Source organism: Microcaecilia unicolor, chromosome 3 (genome assembly GCF_901765095.1).
Source record: "Microcaecilia unicolor chromosome 3, aMicUni1.1, whole genome shotgun sequence".
Classification (NCBI taxonomy): Eukaryota; Metazoa; Chordata; class Amphibia; order Gymnophiona; family Siphonopidae; genus Microcaecilia; species Microcaecilia unicolor.
The window spans coordinates 531298-548603 of NC_044033.1; the positions used below are offsets into that span (position 1 = coordinate 531298).

The window sequence follows — 17306 nt, forward strand, 5'->3', positions numbered from 1 at the left end:
TCTAAGAGGCCGTGTGGTAACTCCAGGCGGGTGACTAAGCCTTTTTGTGACAAATATGGAAATATGACTTCACATACTGCCTTTCTGTGGTTTTTGCAACTACCTGGTGCAATGGAGGGTTAAGTGACTTGCCCAGAGTCACAAGAGCTAGAGTGGGAGTCAAACCCAGTTCCCCAGGATCAAAGTTCGCTGCACTAACCACAAGGCTACTCCTCCACTTGTACCCAAGGTGATGTGCTGCTGTTGAACAAAAATTATCTGTCTGACAAATAGGATTTGAACCATGCAAATACTGAGCCACTGATAGCGGTTTCTGCCAGCCTTGTAAGCATCAGATTATGATTCACAGTGTTGAAGACTGCTGAGAAATCCAGCAACGCTAGTATCGAGGCAGATCAAGAAGGGATACAAGAACTGACTCTGTTCCATACCCAGGTCTGAAGCCAGACTGACATGGGTCTAGCCAATTACTTTCAATTAACCAATCAACAACAACAACAACAACCATTTCTAAAGCGCTACTAGGGTTACGCAGCGCTGTACAATTCAAACATAGAAGGATAGTCCCTGCTCAAAGAGCTTACAATCTAAAAGACAAGAGAACAATCTAAAGACAAGTGAACAATCTAGAGGACGAGTGAACAGTTAATCTGATAGGGTGGATAGATTGGGGTATTTTATATTTCTCGAGCGGTTAGGCGCCGAAGGCAGCATTGAAGAGGTGAGTTTTAAGCAGAGTTGAATGCAGACTGTTCTATACGTTTTGTCAAGAAAGCAATGTTAGAGACTGGTCAGTAATTTTCGAGTTTGTCCTTTACCAAATTCAGAGTAGTTAAAACAATAAACATATATACCACATCCTACAGATAGAAGACCATGCCAAAGGAAAAACAAACTAGATTTATTCCCCCACTGACTCCCTCCAAATCCAACAGCCACAAATTCCAGGGCTTATACCCTGAAACCCTTCAAGTTTCAGCATCTAATGAGGGGGTGGGGGAGGAGGATTCTTCAGGGCCAAATTTACTAAGCTTTTCCCCCACAGAGCCAGAATGAGCAAAACATCTTAGTAGAGCAACCCTGTTAGTGTTCAAGGTCAACAAATAATGATAACCAGTGAGATACGTTCCAAGAGTAGAAAATAAAATCAATTTATTTCCATTCTTAAACATGTAAAGTACAGAGATTGTAAGGCAGGTATAACAAAAAGTACTCCTCCTCCTATAACGAAAAACTAAGAATGAAACATGGCCTTCCTTCACACTGTAAGTGCACGGGTGAATTTGTTTTGGAAAACAATGGTGACAGGAAGGACATTTCTTACTGTTACATGGGGTAAAAGTGAGTTCTTGGCTAGAAGAGAGGCAGGATTGTCCACCCACAGGAGGGAGGAACAAAGTGCAGTTTAGAGTTATGGATGGGAGCATTTGTTCATAGAGTAAGTCAGTATCTGTGGAGTTGGTGACGTAAACCATTGCCCATCACAGTAGTGCAGGATACTGCTTTCCAAGGATAAAAGGAAAGGGTGGAAAATAGATGGTTTTGTTAATAGGAAGGCATTAAAAAAAGGCAGATCTTTAATTAAAAAAAATAAAATAAAAAGGAAACAAGGAGCGAAGCCTTGGTCACAAGAAAAGACAAGGACAGAATAGTCCTTACCTAGGGTGTGGTGCTGTAGCCAACTGGGGAATAAGTGTGTTTTGTGTGTATGTGAGAAGAGAGGAGGCAAACACTGTGTAAGATACAGAAAAGTCATACATGTCAGGTGCAGGATGCATTCTCAGGATGAAGTATTCTTCACATTGGACAGCCAGGGTCATTATGAAAGAAATCATATTACAATCAGCAGGGTCCTTATCCTGGGCTCATCTTGTCACCTTCCATACGGCTTTGGTTAAGTCACCTGATCTGTAGACAGATGCTGCTGGGACTGTAGGTGGAAATACTACCTTACAGCTAAATTCTGGTGCAGGAACCTGTAGTGGAGCAATTCCTGCTCAGAGAGAGAAGGTTGGAGCTTTGCTGCAGCTTGCAAGAAATCCTCTGTGCTGATAACAAGTTCAGACTTCTCCGTGTCCAGCCCTAAAAAAAAAACAGCACAGAAAAAAAGTCAAGAAGTTTGCTATATTTACCTCGTCTAAAAGAAATATGAGCAGTAGTAGGTAAGGTTATTTGAGTGTTAGTCTAACTCTGGGACAATAGGAATAGGGAGAAACTGAGAAAGACAGGATACCGAATAAGTACATAATAAGTAATGCCACATTGGGAAAAGACCAAGGGTCCATCGAGCCCAGCATCCTGTCCACGACAGCGGCCAATCCAGGCCAAGGACACCTGGCAAGCTTCCTATTCCCATATTATGTAAACTAGGTACGTCAGAGCCTCACTGAAATACATTGGACTATGATGCTTTCACAAAAGATCATTTTTAGTCACATACAAAGCTCTCTAGAAAAGTGAGGGGAATAAAGAAAATATTAAAGCTGCTTTTACTAAAACTACCTTAAAAATTTTCCCAAAGTATTCACTTCATTTATTTAAAAGATTTCATATACAGTGCAATCCGCTTAAGTGCAAGGGTCTGGGACCAAAGAAATACATGCAGTTAACCGGAGCGTGCACTTAACCGTTGTGACCCAAAGAAGCTTGACACCTGATAAACATAAGTACAGTACTGTTTATTATATGTACAGTATATAGTCTCCGTTAACTGACGTTAGGCTTACTTGAAGTAATCAGTCATAATCCTTCTCTCTGTACACTCTTGTGACTGTGAGTTCCATAGGCTATGTCTGCCAGACAGTAAAAACTGTCATAGCACTGACATCAAGTGGCCTCCAGATAGGCCCGAATGGTGTTGAGACTCTCCAGTGCTCTTGCAAAAGTGACAGGAGGTTGTTGAATGTCGTCAGCATGTGCCTCGCTGCTCATTTCATCATCTGTTTCATCATCAGCCGTTGCCTGCGTGTAGGCGCATATCTGGACATCAGTGCTGTCATCAGCTGTTTGTAGATCGTAATCAACAGCTACGTAGTGATGAAACTCCTCTTCAGTAACACAGGCTGGGATGTCAATAGCCTGTTCATCTGACGTGTTTGCAACAGCTGCATCTGATTCGTCCCTCTCCATATCCCTGACAAAGCTTGCCCGCTTGTAGCAGTTCACAATGGTTGCCTGTGTAACATGATTCCAGGCTTGTTTCTGCATATGTAGGGAATCCAACAGTGATAGATTACGAGCCAGTTCAACAGCACGTTTATCCTTGCCAGTCTGGTCATCCATAATGCTCATCAGACAACGCAGCACAAGAGCCCGATAATGTTGTTTGAAATTGGCTATTATGCCCTGATCCATAGGTTGGATCAGAGAGGTAGTGTTTGGTGGCAGGAAGACCACCTTGACGTTAGACAGTCTGATATCATCACTGTGTGCAGCACAATAATCAGAAAGCAACAAAATCTGATGCTTTTGTGCCCGCATACTAGTGTCTAACTTCTTTAGCCACTGCTTCCAAATTTCCCCAGTCATCCATGAATTTGCATTAGCCTTGTATGACACAGGAAGTCGCTTAACATTCTTGAAGCAAAGGGGCTGTTTGCTCTTTCCAATGACGAGTGGTTCCAACTTCTCACTCCCATCCATATTGCAGCAAAGGAGGATTGTCAGTCAGTCCTTCCAACGTTTTACCTCCTGTAGTTTCGGCTTGTTTGAATGCAAGTGTTCCATCAGGAATCGCTCGCCAGTAGAGACTGTTTTTGTCAGCATTGAAAATGTCACGAGGTGCAAACTAGTTCAAGATGGTAGAAAGAACTGAAACAACCCAATTTTCAGCACCAAAGCCATCAGCGTCTTGTTTCTCACCATGCTGTTTCTTGAATTTTATGTTGTTCCTCTTCTTCCATTTTTCCAACCATCCAACAGTGGCTTTGAATTCAGTTAGTCCAAGACTTTCAGCTAGCTGATTAACTTTCTCCATAAGCAGCGGACCACTGACAGGAAACTGTCTGCTCCTGAGAAAACCACCGAAGAAGAACATGACTGTTTGTTTTCTAATTTTTTAAGAACTTCTATTCGTTCAGCCAGTGTTAAAGTCTTACAGTTGCGCGACGACAACTCCAGTGTACATTCTAACAACATTCTTTCGCTTATTCTGCCTGTGGCAATTAAAGGGGCGGTAAATCTGAAATCTCGTTGGTTGTCATGCGTCAATCGGCTTCCATATTCCATGCGCGCGATTATGCGGATTCTTTCCTGTAGAGGAACGGTCTTAAACCATGCATATAAGAGAATCTTGCTCTTATCAGTGGTGTGCTAAACCGAGCTTTGTCCCCATAGAAATTGATGGCGCCAAAAACGGGACCGAAGTACGGCATGCAGCTAAACAGAGCATGCGCTTATCTGACATGCACTTAAATGGAGTGCACTGTACTGTTATACTGAACAACCTTCAAAGACAGCGTAACAACAAAACAAACATATACTTGCAATTCACTGTCTCATCTGTGACTGAATCTCATGCAGTCCATCATTTTTAGTGCTGCTACAACTTTTTGCAATCTACACTGTACCTGAATGCTGGGAAGCCTGAGTGATGCGGTGCTAAACCTGCCTCTTCTACACTATCATCAGTACCAGCCTAAAGTTTCAGCTCATAAGTGCGCTACCCTTGAGGCGTAGTGCCCCTTAGCGTGTCCCTTTGTGGGCATAAAATTGTTACTATTAAGTTAACTTTGTTTTGACGTTTACGTTTGATAACCTGTTTTATTTATTACAATATTAGCTTTGGTTTATGTTTTAGTCAACATGCACTGGTGGATTTTATGTCTGTTATACCACCTATGGTGGGGAGGGTCAAGCATTTTTAGACAAGATACTGCAAATGTTTTCTATATTCCTATGATTTCTTCACACGTTCGTAGAGATAGATATAAGAGGATGGGTATAGTTTGTTCCACTGTTATGCCCTAATTTATTAAGAGACCCTTTTACAAAGGCACGTAAGGGGCTATGCGCATCCAGCATGCACCAAAGTGGCATTACTGCCTGGCTACCACTTACTCACAGAGATGTCCTCTTCTCTCAGAACTTCTCAGACACAGTTCACTATATGATGTTATTTAAGTTGCCTTAAAATGGTTCAGTGAATTTTTATTCAACAGACATTATAAAGTTGAAATGAAAGATGAGCTGTCAGAATTGGATGCTTCAATATGGGGTACCTCAGGGATCTCCACTTTCACCTATATTATTCAATGTTTATATGAACTCATTTGAATATGGTTTTGCTGCTCTTGATGTGAAATTTTACTTGTATGCTGACAATATGTTTCTGTTAATTTCTGTAGATGACATTCCAATTATCACTCAATCTAGTCTAATAGTATTTCGATAATTGAGAATTATAGCAAGATTCATGGGTTTAAGCATAAAAAGGACAAGACTAACCTTCTTTGGGTGTGTCATTCTGACAAATTTGTTCCCGATGAGTTAACATAGTAACATACATAGTAACATAGTAGATGACGGCAGAAAAAGACCTGCATGGTCCATCCAGTCTGCTCAACAAGATAAACTCATATGTGTATACCTTACCTTGATTTGTACCTGCCTTTTTCAGGGCACAGACCGTACAAGCGGGGATGGGACGACTTCCCTATGAAGAAAGACTAAGGAGGCTAGGGCTATACAGCTTGGAGAAGAGACGGCTGAGGGGAGACATGATAGAGGTATATAAAATAATGAGTGGAGTGGAACAGGTGGATGTGAAGCTTCTATTCACGCTTTCCAAAAATACTAGGACTAGGGGGCATTCGATGAAACTACAGTGTAGTAAATTTAAAACAAATCGGAGAAAATTTTTCTTCACCCAACGTGTAATTAAACTCTGGAATTCGTTGCCGGAGAAAGTGGTGAAGGCGGTTAGCTTAGCAGAGTTTAAAAAGGGGTTGGACGGTTTCCTAAAGGACAAGTCCATAAACCGCTACTAAACGGACTTGGAAAACTCCAAAATTCCAGGAATAACACGTATAGAATGTTTGTACGTTTGGGAAGCTTGCCAGGTGCCCTTGGCCTGGATTGGCCGCTGTCGTGGACAGGATGCTGGGCTCGATGGACCCTTGGTCTTTTCCCAGTATGGCATTACTTATGTACTTATGTAAGTCTGCCCAGCAGTATTTCCCGCCTCCCAACCACCAGTCCCGCCTCCCATCACCGGCTCTGGCACAGACTGTATAAGTCTGCCCTCTACTATCCTCGCCTCCCAACCACCAACCTCTCTTCCCCCACCTGCTCCGTCACCCAATTTCGGCTAAGCTTCTGAGGATCCCTTCCTACTGCATAGGACTCCTTTATGCATATCCCACGCATGTTTGAATTCCGACAGGCCATTGCTTTTTTTCTTGGCATGTTTGGGTACTGGGGTAAGTAAGATGTTTCCATAGCTTACAGGGAACTTGCCATTACCAAGCATGAAGTTGAGATGTAGCGTCAAGTCAGTTAGAAAGCAGGTAGGGGCACACTGGAGTAAGTAGTCTGGGCAAACATCCAGCTTGCAATATTTCCTGGAAAATCTGTGGAACTCCTGCTTAACGGAATCTACAGAAAGAGGTGAGAAGCGTGAAAACGAACGGTCTGCATTTAACAGATGATAATTTTCTAATGGTGGAACGTACTTCTAAGGTTCTGGGTGTTCTTTTGAAGCACAGGTCAAATTAAATTGTAAGTACTGTTTTTTGTTTAACTGCACCTACTTCATAGGATCCGTCTACAGAACAACACTTTTCTCTACTTGTTCAAGCACTTATTATAACTCATCTGGATTATTGCAACAGTTTATATTCTACACTTACAGCTAAGTTTCAGATACTTTAAAATACTGCAGATAACTGATTTTTCATTTGAAAAAGTTTAATACTTCTACTCCAGCTTTGATCCACTTACACTGGTTACCTCTACAGGCTCGTATTAATTTTAAATTGGCATGTGTGATACATAAAATTTTTGACGAGTCTAGTCCATAATACTTGATTACTTTGTTCTCCTTTCCTAATAGTTCCAGATCTACAGTGGGCATCTCCAGGCCATTCAAGTATGGTGTTCTTCACCAAAGGAATTAAGAATCTTGGGGGCCCTTTTACTAAGCTGCGTAAGCATCTACACACGCCCAATATGCACCAAAATGGAGTTACCGAAAGGCTACCGCATGGCTCTTGTGGTAATTTCAATCTTGGTGTGCATCCGGACACGGGTATTGGATGTGCGCCAAGTGGCACTTGACATGCGTAGGTCATTACGGCACGGTTACTGCGCAAGTCTTTACTGCTAGGTCAATGGCCTGCGGTAAGGTCTCAGACCCAAAATGGACACACGGCAATTTTGATTTTGCTGCACATCCATTTTCAGCAACAATTTTAAAAAGCCCTTTTTTATAGGTGCACTGAAAAATGGATCGACGCGCGCCCAAAACCTGTGCCTACAGTACCGCAAGCCATTTTTCAGTGCACCTTAGTAAAAGGACCCCTCAAATTCTTATTACTCCTTCTAGAAATGTCTAAAGAGTTATCTACTCAAGAAATATTTATTGTGATTTCCTTCCTTTTTGAATATATTCTCTTATTTTTGTATTACTACATAAAATTGTAATCCGCTTTGAACCTTAAGTTTATGCTTATTAAAACTTACAATTGGATCAGTATAGATTACGATATGTGAAAAGCTAGGCCAACCCTAGGAAGTAACATTATGCAAAACTTACATTAAAGTAACATAACTCCTAATAAAAAAAAAGTAAAATATCCGATATACCAAAATTTAAGTATCTCCTCCATCAGATAAATACAATGAAAAAAGATGGGTCTTTAACAGCTTACAAAAGTCCAGGTAACCTGCAGTCAATCTCCGTTCAAAAGGAAGGAGTTTCAACACAGAGCAGAGCTATAAGCAAATCCCGCTGCACAGATGGATTTGTACTTTACTTTTTTCAAAGTAGGGAACTGTACCAGACCATTATCCCTTGACTTAAGTGGATGATCTGTTGTTCCAAAGATTAACAAACTAATCAAGTATTCAGGGTCAGAACCATAAAGTATTCTGTGCACTAAAGAGCATAATTTGAATTGGCAGCAGGCCCTCCATTTGGGAGCCAATGCAGGCTCTAGGGGTGTAAGATGGTCAGATTTCCGTTTACCAAAGATCAGCTTGGCTGCTGTATTCTACAAAACTTGCAAACGCCAAAAAGATGATTTAGAATAGCCCAGGTAGAGTGAATTGCACTAGTCAAGCTGAGATAGCTCTAGTGCCTGTACCACAATTTGAAAGTATTCTTGATTTATAACATTTTATATGCTGCAACTGCCTCAGTTTGACAAAAACTCTACTGGTAAGTAACTTAATTTGGTTCTTCACGGTTAAATGACTATCCACAATTATGCCTAACAAATGAAATACCCGAGATTAATAATAGAGAACTTGGGGGTTCCCTGAATGGTGAAGTCAAACTGAGAAACTTTGTCTTGTTAGTATTCAACTTCAGTTTATATCGAGCATCTAGTTATCTCATCAATGCCTTCCTGAACATTACATTACAGGACACTTAAACCCCACATGTACCTCATCAGATCAGTGTGGCTTACATAATGAAGAGACTGGGCATTCCCAGGAATAAGTTACATTTTCATCTCATATCAAAGCACATAATTAAAACAATGACCAAACATAGCGCTCAGCAATTACTGGGACAGCTATTTTCTGAATAAAGATTTTAACATCTTCCTAAATTTAACACAATCAGCTTGACCTCCGATATTGCAGGGAAGATATGCGCAGGTACTACCATGATAGTTCTTGTATTTAATTCTCTTAGGGTTAGGGAAATGAAGCAGCGAGTTTGAACTAGAGTGCCTAACAGATAAATGGATAAGGAGGCTACATAAAAGGGCGCCAAACCATGAAAGGTCAGAAAAACTAAGGAAGATAACTTAAATATTACACGTGCCTGCATAGGCAACCAATGTAAATGTACAAGCAATAGGGCGATTCTCTCAAACTTTGGTACCTTATAAATCAGACAATTTTCTTAATTAGCTTATCTCTACAGCCTATATTACAATAGTCTACCTGGGACAGTATCAAAGTCTGGGCTATCAATCTAAACATTTCCTTAGAAAAATTAGATCTTTATGTATTTATTTATTTTAAACACTTCTAACCCGCCTATAAACTAGGCAGTTTTCATAAAAACATACATACCAAAGTAAAACAAAATATTATATTAGATTGTAAGCTCTTTGAGCAGGGACTGTCCTTCTATGTTTAAATTGTACAGCGCTGCGTAACCCTAGTAGCGCTATAAAAAATGTTAGTTAGTTAGTTATATAATATTTTATATGTTAGTAACAGAATTATAATATAAAATACTACTAAAATAATCCAACATAAGGTGCTGATGTCATAACTTCCAAAACTGCACTATATCAAAAGTATGCTTTAACAAAAAGCTGTGATTTTAATACTTTCTTAAATTGCTGGAAACTAGTAGTTAAGCAAAGCTGCCCTGGCAAGGCATTCCACATTAACGTTCCTGTATAGAAAAAGCAGAAACCCAAGAAAACTACTACTACTACTACAAATCGACACCAATTGCAAACTTAGTCATTTTGAGAAATCTGATCTTAAAGACCTTCCTGATGTAGACAGAGTGAAAACATGGCCAAAATACCGAAGTACCAGAAGACTTGAACGGGCATGGAGAAAGCGTCAGGACACTCATCATCTCACTGCATGGAAGCAGTCGCAGAGAACGTACAAATATGCACTTAGGTGAGCTAGAAAACTCTACTACAAAACCAAAATTGGGCCGGACTACAAAGACACGAAAAAACTCTTCCATTTTGTTCACAAACTAATGGATACCACTGCGCTCACATCATCCAGTACAGACATCCCATCTGCTGCTAGCCTGGCCAAATATTTCAAGGAAAAAATTGAAACGTTACAGAGTTCCTTACCTCAGAAAAATTCTAGCGTGATTTCATCAATGGCCTGGATCCGGGTACAGTAGAACACCCAGCTGACCGCTCTCTCTCAGACTTCAAACCCCTTTCCGAGGATTCAGTCAAGCAGGAGCTCCGCAGATTCTCCAGGAAGTTTTGCAAACTAGATATTTGCCCGACTTACTTGCTCCCTCGCAGATTTAACACTACATATTAACTTCATGCTTGGCTGTGGAAAGTTCCCAGAGCCACCTATTCCATAGTAGCCCAGAATGTCCCGCAATAACAGAGATAGGGCAATACACTCTCTTCTGATCTCTCTTCCCCTTACTCTCACCACACTTAAAACTCTACCCACAAATGGAACTGTTAAACCCTAATGTTCTCTCGCCATTGTTCTATCGCCGATCACTTCCCCATTGTTACATTCTACTGTTCCACTCCCAAACTATGTTTGACTTTGACTTGTTTCCCCAAAATATGTTTGACTTCGACTGTCTTCCCATAACTCCTCTCTATATAACCCATAACCATATTGTAACCAATGTAATTCCATGACTCACAATGTATTGTAAGCCACACTGAACCCGCAAACAGGTGGGAAAATGTGGGATACAAATGCAATAAATAAATAAATATCTCATGGTCCAGTAGGTCGAAAGCACTAGACATATCGAATTGCTCATTATAAACCATAGAAATGTACTGCTTTGTTTGTCACCCTCCTGCCTCCATGCATATCTCCCTCTCACCTATCCACTCCCATCCTGTTAGACTGTCACTGGAATGCTTTGATGTTTCACTTATATATACTGTCATCTACCAGCATTTGCTTATTTCTGATCTGACAAAGAAGGGCAACCTTTGAAAGCTAATCAAGAAATGTATTAAGTTATGTCCAATAAAAAAGGTATCATCTTATTTTCTTTTCCATGTTTTATTTTGTTTTTATTGATTACCTTTAAAAGTGGACTAACACGGCTACCGCACCTCTCGTCATACAGGATGACTAATTTCTTACCGTACACCACCTTGAGTGAATTCCTTCAATAAGGCGGTAAATAAATAAATAAATACATGGTCTTTCTTGCATCTCTCATGCTATATCATTGGTGATATTGACCAACCTGCAGCCCTTAATGTTGCACAGGCTATTTGGTTTGACAACACTTTGCTTTATTGACTTTCCAAACCTCACCTTTGGCCTGTTGGTCTCTTTCCCAGGCCTATATGGGTGTTAGGGATTTCTACCACACCCTTCCTTTTGGGACACTGATGGGAAAACACAGTATCATAATACAGTTCATAAGACCTCTTGCTGGAAGGAGTGGGGAGACCACCTTTTTCACTTTACAGGGGCAGGGGGTTGAGTGAACAAATATTCATTTGTTACATTTACACCCAACATTTTCCCACCTATTTGCAGACTCAATGTGGCTTACAAAGTACCGTAAAGGCGTTTGCCATTTCGGTTGATAAATACAAGATTGTGTTGTGGTCAAATGAGATAGAGGTGAATCAGGCGTCATAGGTCGAGGGGAAAGAGGATAGTAAATTGTCCAGTACGATCTTTGATTATGTTGTGTTGCTGGGTGTAAGGATTTTTGTTGGATCGTTGGGATAAGCTTTTTTTTGAAGAGGTGGGTTTTTAATGACTTCCTGAAATTTAGGTGGTCATGTACTGTTTTCACTGCATATGGGAGTCCATTCCATAGTTGTGCACTTATGTAGGAGAAGCTAGATGCATAAGTTGTTTTGTGTTTTAGCCCTTTGCAGTTGGGGTAATGTAGGTTTAGGTATGGTTGTGCTGATCCGAGTCTGTTTCTAGTTGGTAGATCTATTATTAGGTCTGTCATGTATCCTGGGACTACACCGTAGATAATTTTGTGGACCAATGTGCATATTTTGAAGATGATCCATTCTTTGATTGGGAGCCAGTGCAGCTTTTCTCGAAAGGGTTTAGCGCTTTTGAATCGTGTTTTACCATATATCAGTCTGGCTGCTGTGTTTTGGGCAGTCTGGAGTTTTTTTGTGAGTTGTTCTTTACATCCCGCATAGATTCCGTTGCAGTTGGTTTATGAAAGGTACCCCTCGGGAAGAAAGGTTTTATTCGTTTGAGTTTCCACATTGAGTAGAACATTTTTCCTTTACATCATACTGAAGATGGGGGAAAATAATGATCACACTCACCTTGTTCTAGGCTTTTCACTTTTCTCTTAATAGCAGACATCATAGCATCAGAACACAGTGCATACAGATCTGCCCCTGTCAGCTGCTGAGGGCATTTTTCAATGATGCATGAAAGATTCACAAATGGATCCAGTTTAAACCTAAAGTCAAAATGGAAAAGCCCAGAGGTAACAGCAGAAGCATCAGAAAAAAAAAAAAAGAAAAGAAAAGAAAAGAAAAGAGGGTACATGCTGCTATATTATGTGGTATACTGTTAGAACTTGTAAGGTTACACTATTCATTTTCACAGGAAAGCAGGGACTCCATGTTACTAGTATGGCAAAGGTCAGTCACATTACAGTAGGCTTGGCTAGGTAAAAATACAGCTGTACTCAGAAATATGACAGGGCAGCAAAGGACCTGCTGCAAAGAAATCTTAACATTTTTATATTTTTTGTTATCTTATCTTCAGGGTAGTTTTCAGCAGGCTGCAAGCTGCGTTACTCTTGCAAAAATGGCTTGGCTGCTGGTGACACAGGAAGGCTTCTCTATTCAACTACTGCAGGAATAAAAGTGTTCAGAGAACGCAAGGAAGGTGGCAGTGTGAGGATTTTAAAATTAAATCCCAGCACAAACTTTAAATGAAGTGCCACATCCCACTGATTTCCCCCATGGGAGAAGGCAAGTTTTGAAAGGAGAGTGGTGAATGGGTAAACCCCTTTACTTGTAGGGATTCATTTGAAAATTACCCACATCATTATTAGAGCCCAGAACTCCAAGAAAAGCAACAAGAGTGATGCTGAAAAATGTTCTTAGAACATATAGTAGACAACCAAACATCTAGCACAATGTTATCAAAATATCAGCAACAGTGCTGTTATAAGAATGATATAAAAGGCATCAACTCAGCCTATCACAGACATCAATAACCTCATGTTATCTTATCTGTCATGACACCACCGCCTCATTGATCTTCACTGAACGGGTGAGACTGGTTTTATCATGAATGTCCTAAGTCAAGCTCTGTAATTACTTTCCCTTGGGTAATGAATTGATGGTCTAATTTTGTGCCATAGGGAGCTGTGTTTACTTGTTCTAACCAACATCTGCTTAGTTCAGTACATATTTTACTTTTATTCTGTAATATACCAACATGTTCATAGCCTAGGTATTTCTGTATTTATTTATGTGTTTGTACATTATTCTTAAGTAGAGGAGTGTGGTAGCCGTGTTAGTCCACTGTTTGATACATTATTCTTATAAATAGTAATTTCTTAAATGTAAATAAATTCTTTGCTCACACTTTCCACCACAAGTGTACCAGTGAAGAGTGGGAAATGGGCCTGGATCCCCTTCTTTACAGTGCACTGCATCAACCACTAAGCTACTCCAGGGACCTGCCTGCTACTCTACTAGGACTGGCCATAACATCTGAAGCTGTCATAGAGGCTGGTATGTACCAGTAGCATAGCTACATGGGGCTGTGGGGACCTGCCCCCCCCCCCCCCCCCAAAAAAAAAAAAAAAAAAAAATTTCCTCTGGGCCCCTGGTTTTGCTGGCGGGGGTCCCCAAGCCCCACAAGCATAAGCCTTGTCCAGCACCTGTCTCCAGCGCTGCCGCATTGCCTGCCCTGCTCTGTCTTCCCCTCACGTCTGGTATGCTCAATTTCATTAAAAGGAGTATGCAGGATGTGAGGGGACGAGAGAGCAGGGCAGGCAACGTGGCGGTGCCAGACACTGGCGCTGGACAAGGCTTCAAATGGCGAAGGTTGGGGACCCCCACCAGCCAAGGTATTTGCTGCGGCAGTGGGTGGGGAGCAGCAGGGTGGTGAGGCAGCAGACCAAAATGTGCCCCCCCCCCCCACCTCTGTCCCCCTCCCACTGCGAGGTCTGGTTACGCCCCTGGTATGTACTGTTTCTTTCACATCTTTAGGGGGTGGGAAGGGGGTCACACCTTAATCTCTGCAGTGGTCATTTAGGGCACCTTTTTCTGACATGGTTGTGATTGAAACAGGTCTAAACCAAAACATCTAACTTTTAGCTCCAGGCATTTTTGCTTTGTTCTAGAAGTCTTGCAAGTTGGATAACTGCCCATCATATTTGTTGACATTGATTCCTATGAATCTGGTAACTTGGTTAACAGTACTACTGAGATCACTTTCACAGGATGGTTCCCATTTTGATTCTATTTCTGGTATAATTCTTACCCCTATTCCTAAATATACTAGTGAAGATTTATCTTTAGTGGATAATTACTGTTCAGTTGTGCGTATCCCTTGGGCTGCTAAACTCATGGAGTTTCTGGTATATCAACAATTTCAGGAATTCATCTTTGCTAATAACTGTTTACATTTCACTCAACACGCTTTCTGTCCTTTACATAGTACAGAAACCTTGCTTCTTACTTTAACATCGGAGGTAAAGGGCATATTGAGTAGAGGTGGTCAAGTTGCTATTTTGCAGTTTGACATTACTGCAGCTTTTGACACCATTGATCATTTTTTATTGCTTCATAGACTTGCAGAATCGACAAGTAATAAAATGGTTCGGATAGTTTTTGATTAAGAGTACATTTATTTTATTTGTTGCATTTGTATCCCACATTTTCCCACCTCTTTGCGGGCTCAATGTGAATAATGAGAATACATGAGGAAGTATGTGTGGTTCATAAAAATGGTGCCTTTTCTGATTCTTGGTCACCTGGCACGGTGACCCTCAGGGGGGCTCACCTTTATTCCCTCTGCTATTTAATGTTTACATAATGCCACTTGGAACTCTGCTTATGAGGATGATTTTTTTGTGTGTCCAGCAGTAGAAATGAAAAGTATCTCTATGATTGACTCAAGTTGAATAGGCAGAAGATTAATATTGTTTGTTTGGGAATTATGGTTTTTTTGTCTCAAACATTTTTACAACTTGCTACAGGTGAAACTTGACCACTTACAAATAGGTTTAAGGTCCTGGGCATAATTCTATATTTGAGATTGTCCTTTGACAAATAAATTACAGGCCTCGTGAAAAAGCTTAATTTTCACTTGCATCAGCTTACAGTGATACGATCCAGCCTCAGTGTTGAAAGCTTCAGAAGTATAGCCCAGGCTGTTCTTCTGCCGAATCTCGAATACAAAGCTATACGAAGATTGCAGCTTCTTCAGAATACAGCTACTAGACTGACTTTTAGAATTAATAAATTTGAGAGTGTATCTCCTCTTTTTAAAAAGTTACACTGGCTTCTGGTTTCCTCATGCATAAGGTTCAAAATAGCCAGTATGGTTTTTAAACCTTTAGTGGGACAAAATTCAGTTTGTCTTTCTAAGTATCTGATTCTCTTGTCTATTGGTAGGGCTTTTCGATCTGCTCATTTCCATACTTTAGTGTTTCCAGATCCCCAAGGTGTCAAGTTTAATTCAATTCAAATCAATTCTCGTATACTGCCAACATCCCCTTTTCCAGGGTTTAGTAGTCCGGTTTACATTCTAGTGTTAGTGTGAGAACATAAGAGTTGCCATACTGGGACAGATTGAAGATCCATCAAACCCAGCATTCTGTTTCCAACAGTGGCCAATCCAGGTTACAAGTACCTTTCAAGATTCCAAAACAGTACAATACTACCCGTTCCACTCCACTCATTATTTTATAGACCTCTATCATACCTCCCCTCAGCCGTCTCTTAGCCAAGCTGAAGAGCCCTAGATGCTTCAGCCTTTCCTCATAGGGAAGTCGTCCATCCCCTTTATCATTTTCGTTGCCCTTCTCTGTACCTTTTCTAAAGCGAATGCTACATACCTGTAGAAGGTATTCTCCGAGGACAGCAGGCTAATTGTTCTCACTGATGGGTGACGTCCACGGCAGCCCCTCCAATCGGAAACTTCACTAGCAAAGTCCTTTGCTAGTCCTCGCGCGCCCATGCACGGCCATCTTCCCGCCCGAACCGACTCGTGTTCGTCAGTCCCGTATGTAGCAAGACAAAGACAAGGGAAGACACAACTCCAAAGGGGAGGCGGGCGGGTTTGTGAGAACAGCCAGCCTGCTGTCCTCGGAGAATACCTTCTACAGGTATGTAGCATTCGCTTTCTCCGAGGACAAGCAGGCTGCTTGTTCTCACTGATGGGGTATCCCTAGCCCCCAGGCTCACTCAAAACAACAAACATGGTCAATTGGACCTCGCAACGGCGAGGACATAACTTGAGATTGACCTAACAATTTATCCAACTAACAGAGTGTAGCCTGGAACAGAATAAACATGGGCCTAGGGGGGTGGAGTTGGATCCTAAACCCCGAACAGATTCTGAAGCACTGACTGCCCGAACCGACTGTCGCGTCGGGTATCCTGCTGCAGGCAGTGATGAGATGTGAATGTGTGGACAGATGACCACGTCGCAGCTTTGCAAATCTCTTCAATAGTGGCTGACTTCAAGTGGGCTACCGACACTGCCATGGCTCTAACATTATGAGCCGTGACATGATCCTCAAGAGCCAGCCCAGCCTGGGCGTAAGTGAAGGAAATACAAACTGCTAGCCAATTGGATATGGTGCGTTTCCCCACAGCCACTCCCCTCCTGTTGGGATCAAAAGAAACAAACAATTGGGCGGACTGTCTGTTGGGCTGTGTCCGCTCCAGATAGAAGGCCAATGCTCTCTTGCAGTCCAATGTGTGCAGCTAACGTTCAGCAGGGCAGGAATGAGGACGGGGAAAGAATGTTGGCAAGACAATTGACTGGTTCAGATGGAACTCAGACACAACCTTTGGCAAGACCTTAGGGTGAGTGCGGAGGACTACTCTGTTATGATGAAATTTGGTGTAAGGGGCCTGGGCTACCAGGGCCTGAAGCTCACTGACTCTACGAGCTGAAGTAACTGCCACCAAGAAAATGACCTTAAAGGTCAAGTACTTCAGATGGCAGGAGTTCAGTGGCTCAAAAGGAGGTTTCATCAGCTGGGTGAGAACGACATTGAGATCCCATGACACTGTAGGAGGTTTGACAGGGGGCTTTGACAAAAGTAAACCTCTCATGAAGCGAACAACTAAAGGCTGTCCTGAGATCGGCTTACCTTCCACACGGTAATGGTATGCACTGATTGCACTAAGGTGAACCCTTACAGAGTTGGTCTTGAGACCAGACTCAGACAAGTGCAGAAGGTATTCAAG

At 41.6% G+C, this 17306-nt stretch overlaps 1 protein-coding gene across 1 annotated transcript in view; it reads right to left on the bottom strand.

Moving 5' to 3' along the window:
• Positions 1 to 1014: 1014 nt before the first annotated feature.
• The window catches only part of PEX6 (peroxisomal biogenesis factor 6), a 314233-nt gene continuing 297941 nt past the window's right edge, over positions 1015 to 17306 (bottom strand). The window contains exons 18-19 of the mRNA XM_030195683.1: positions 12180 to 12319; positions 1015 to 2082 (exon numbers count right to left, since the gene is read on the bottom strand). Of these exons, the coding sequence (XP_030051543.1) occupies positions 1946 to 2082; positions 12180 to 12319 (277 nt within the window). The 3' untranslated portion in view covers positions 1015 to 1945. The remainder of the gene's footprint in view (positions 2083 to 12179; positions 12320 to 17306) is intronic.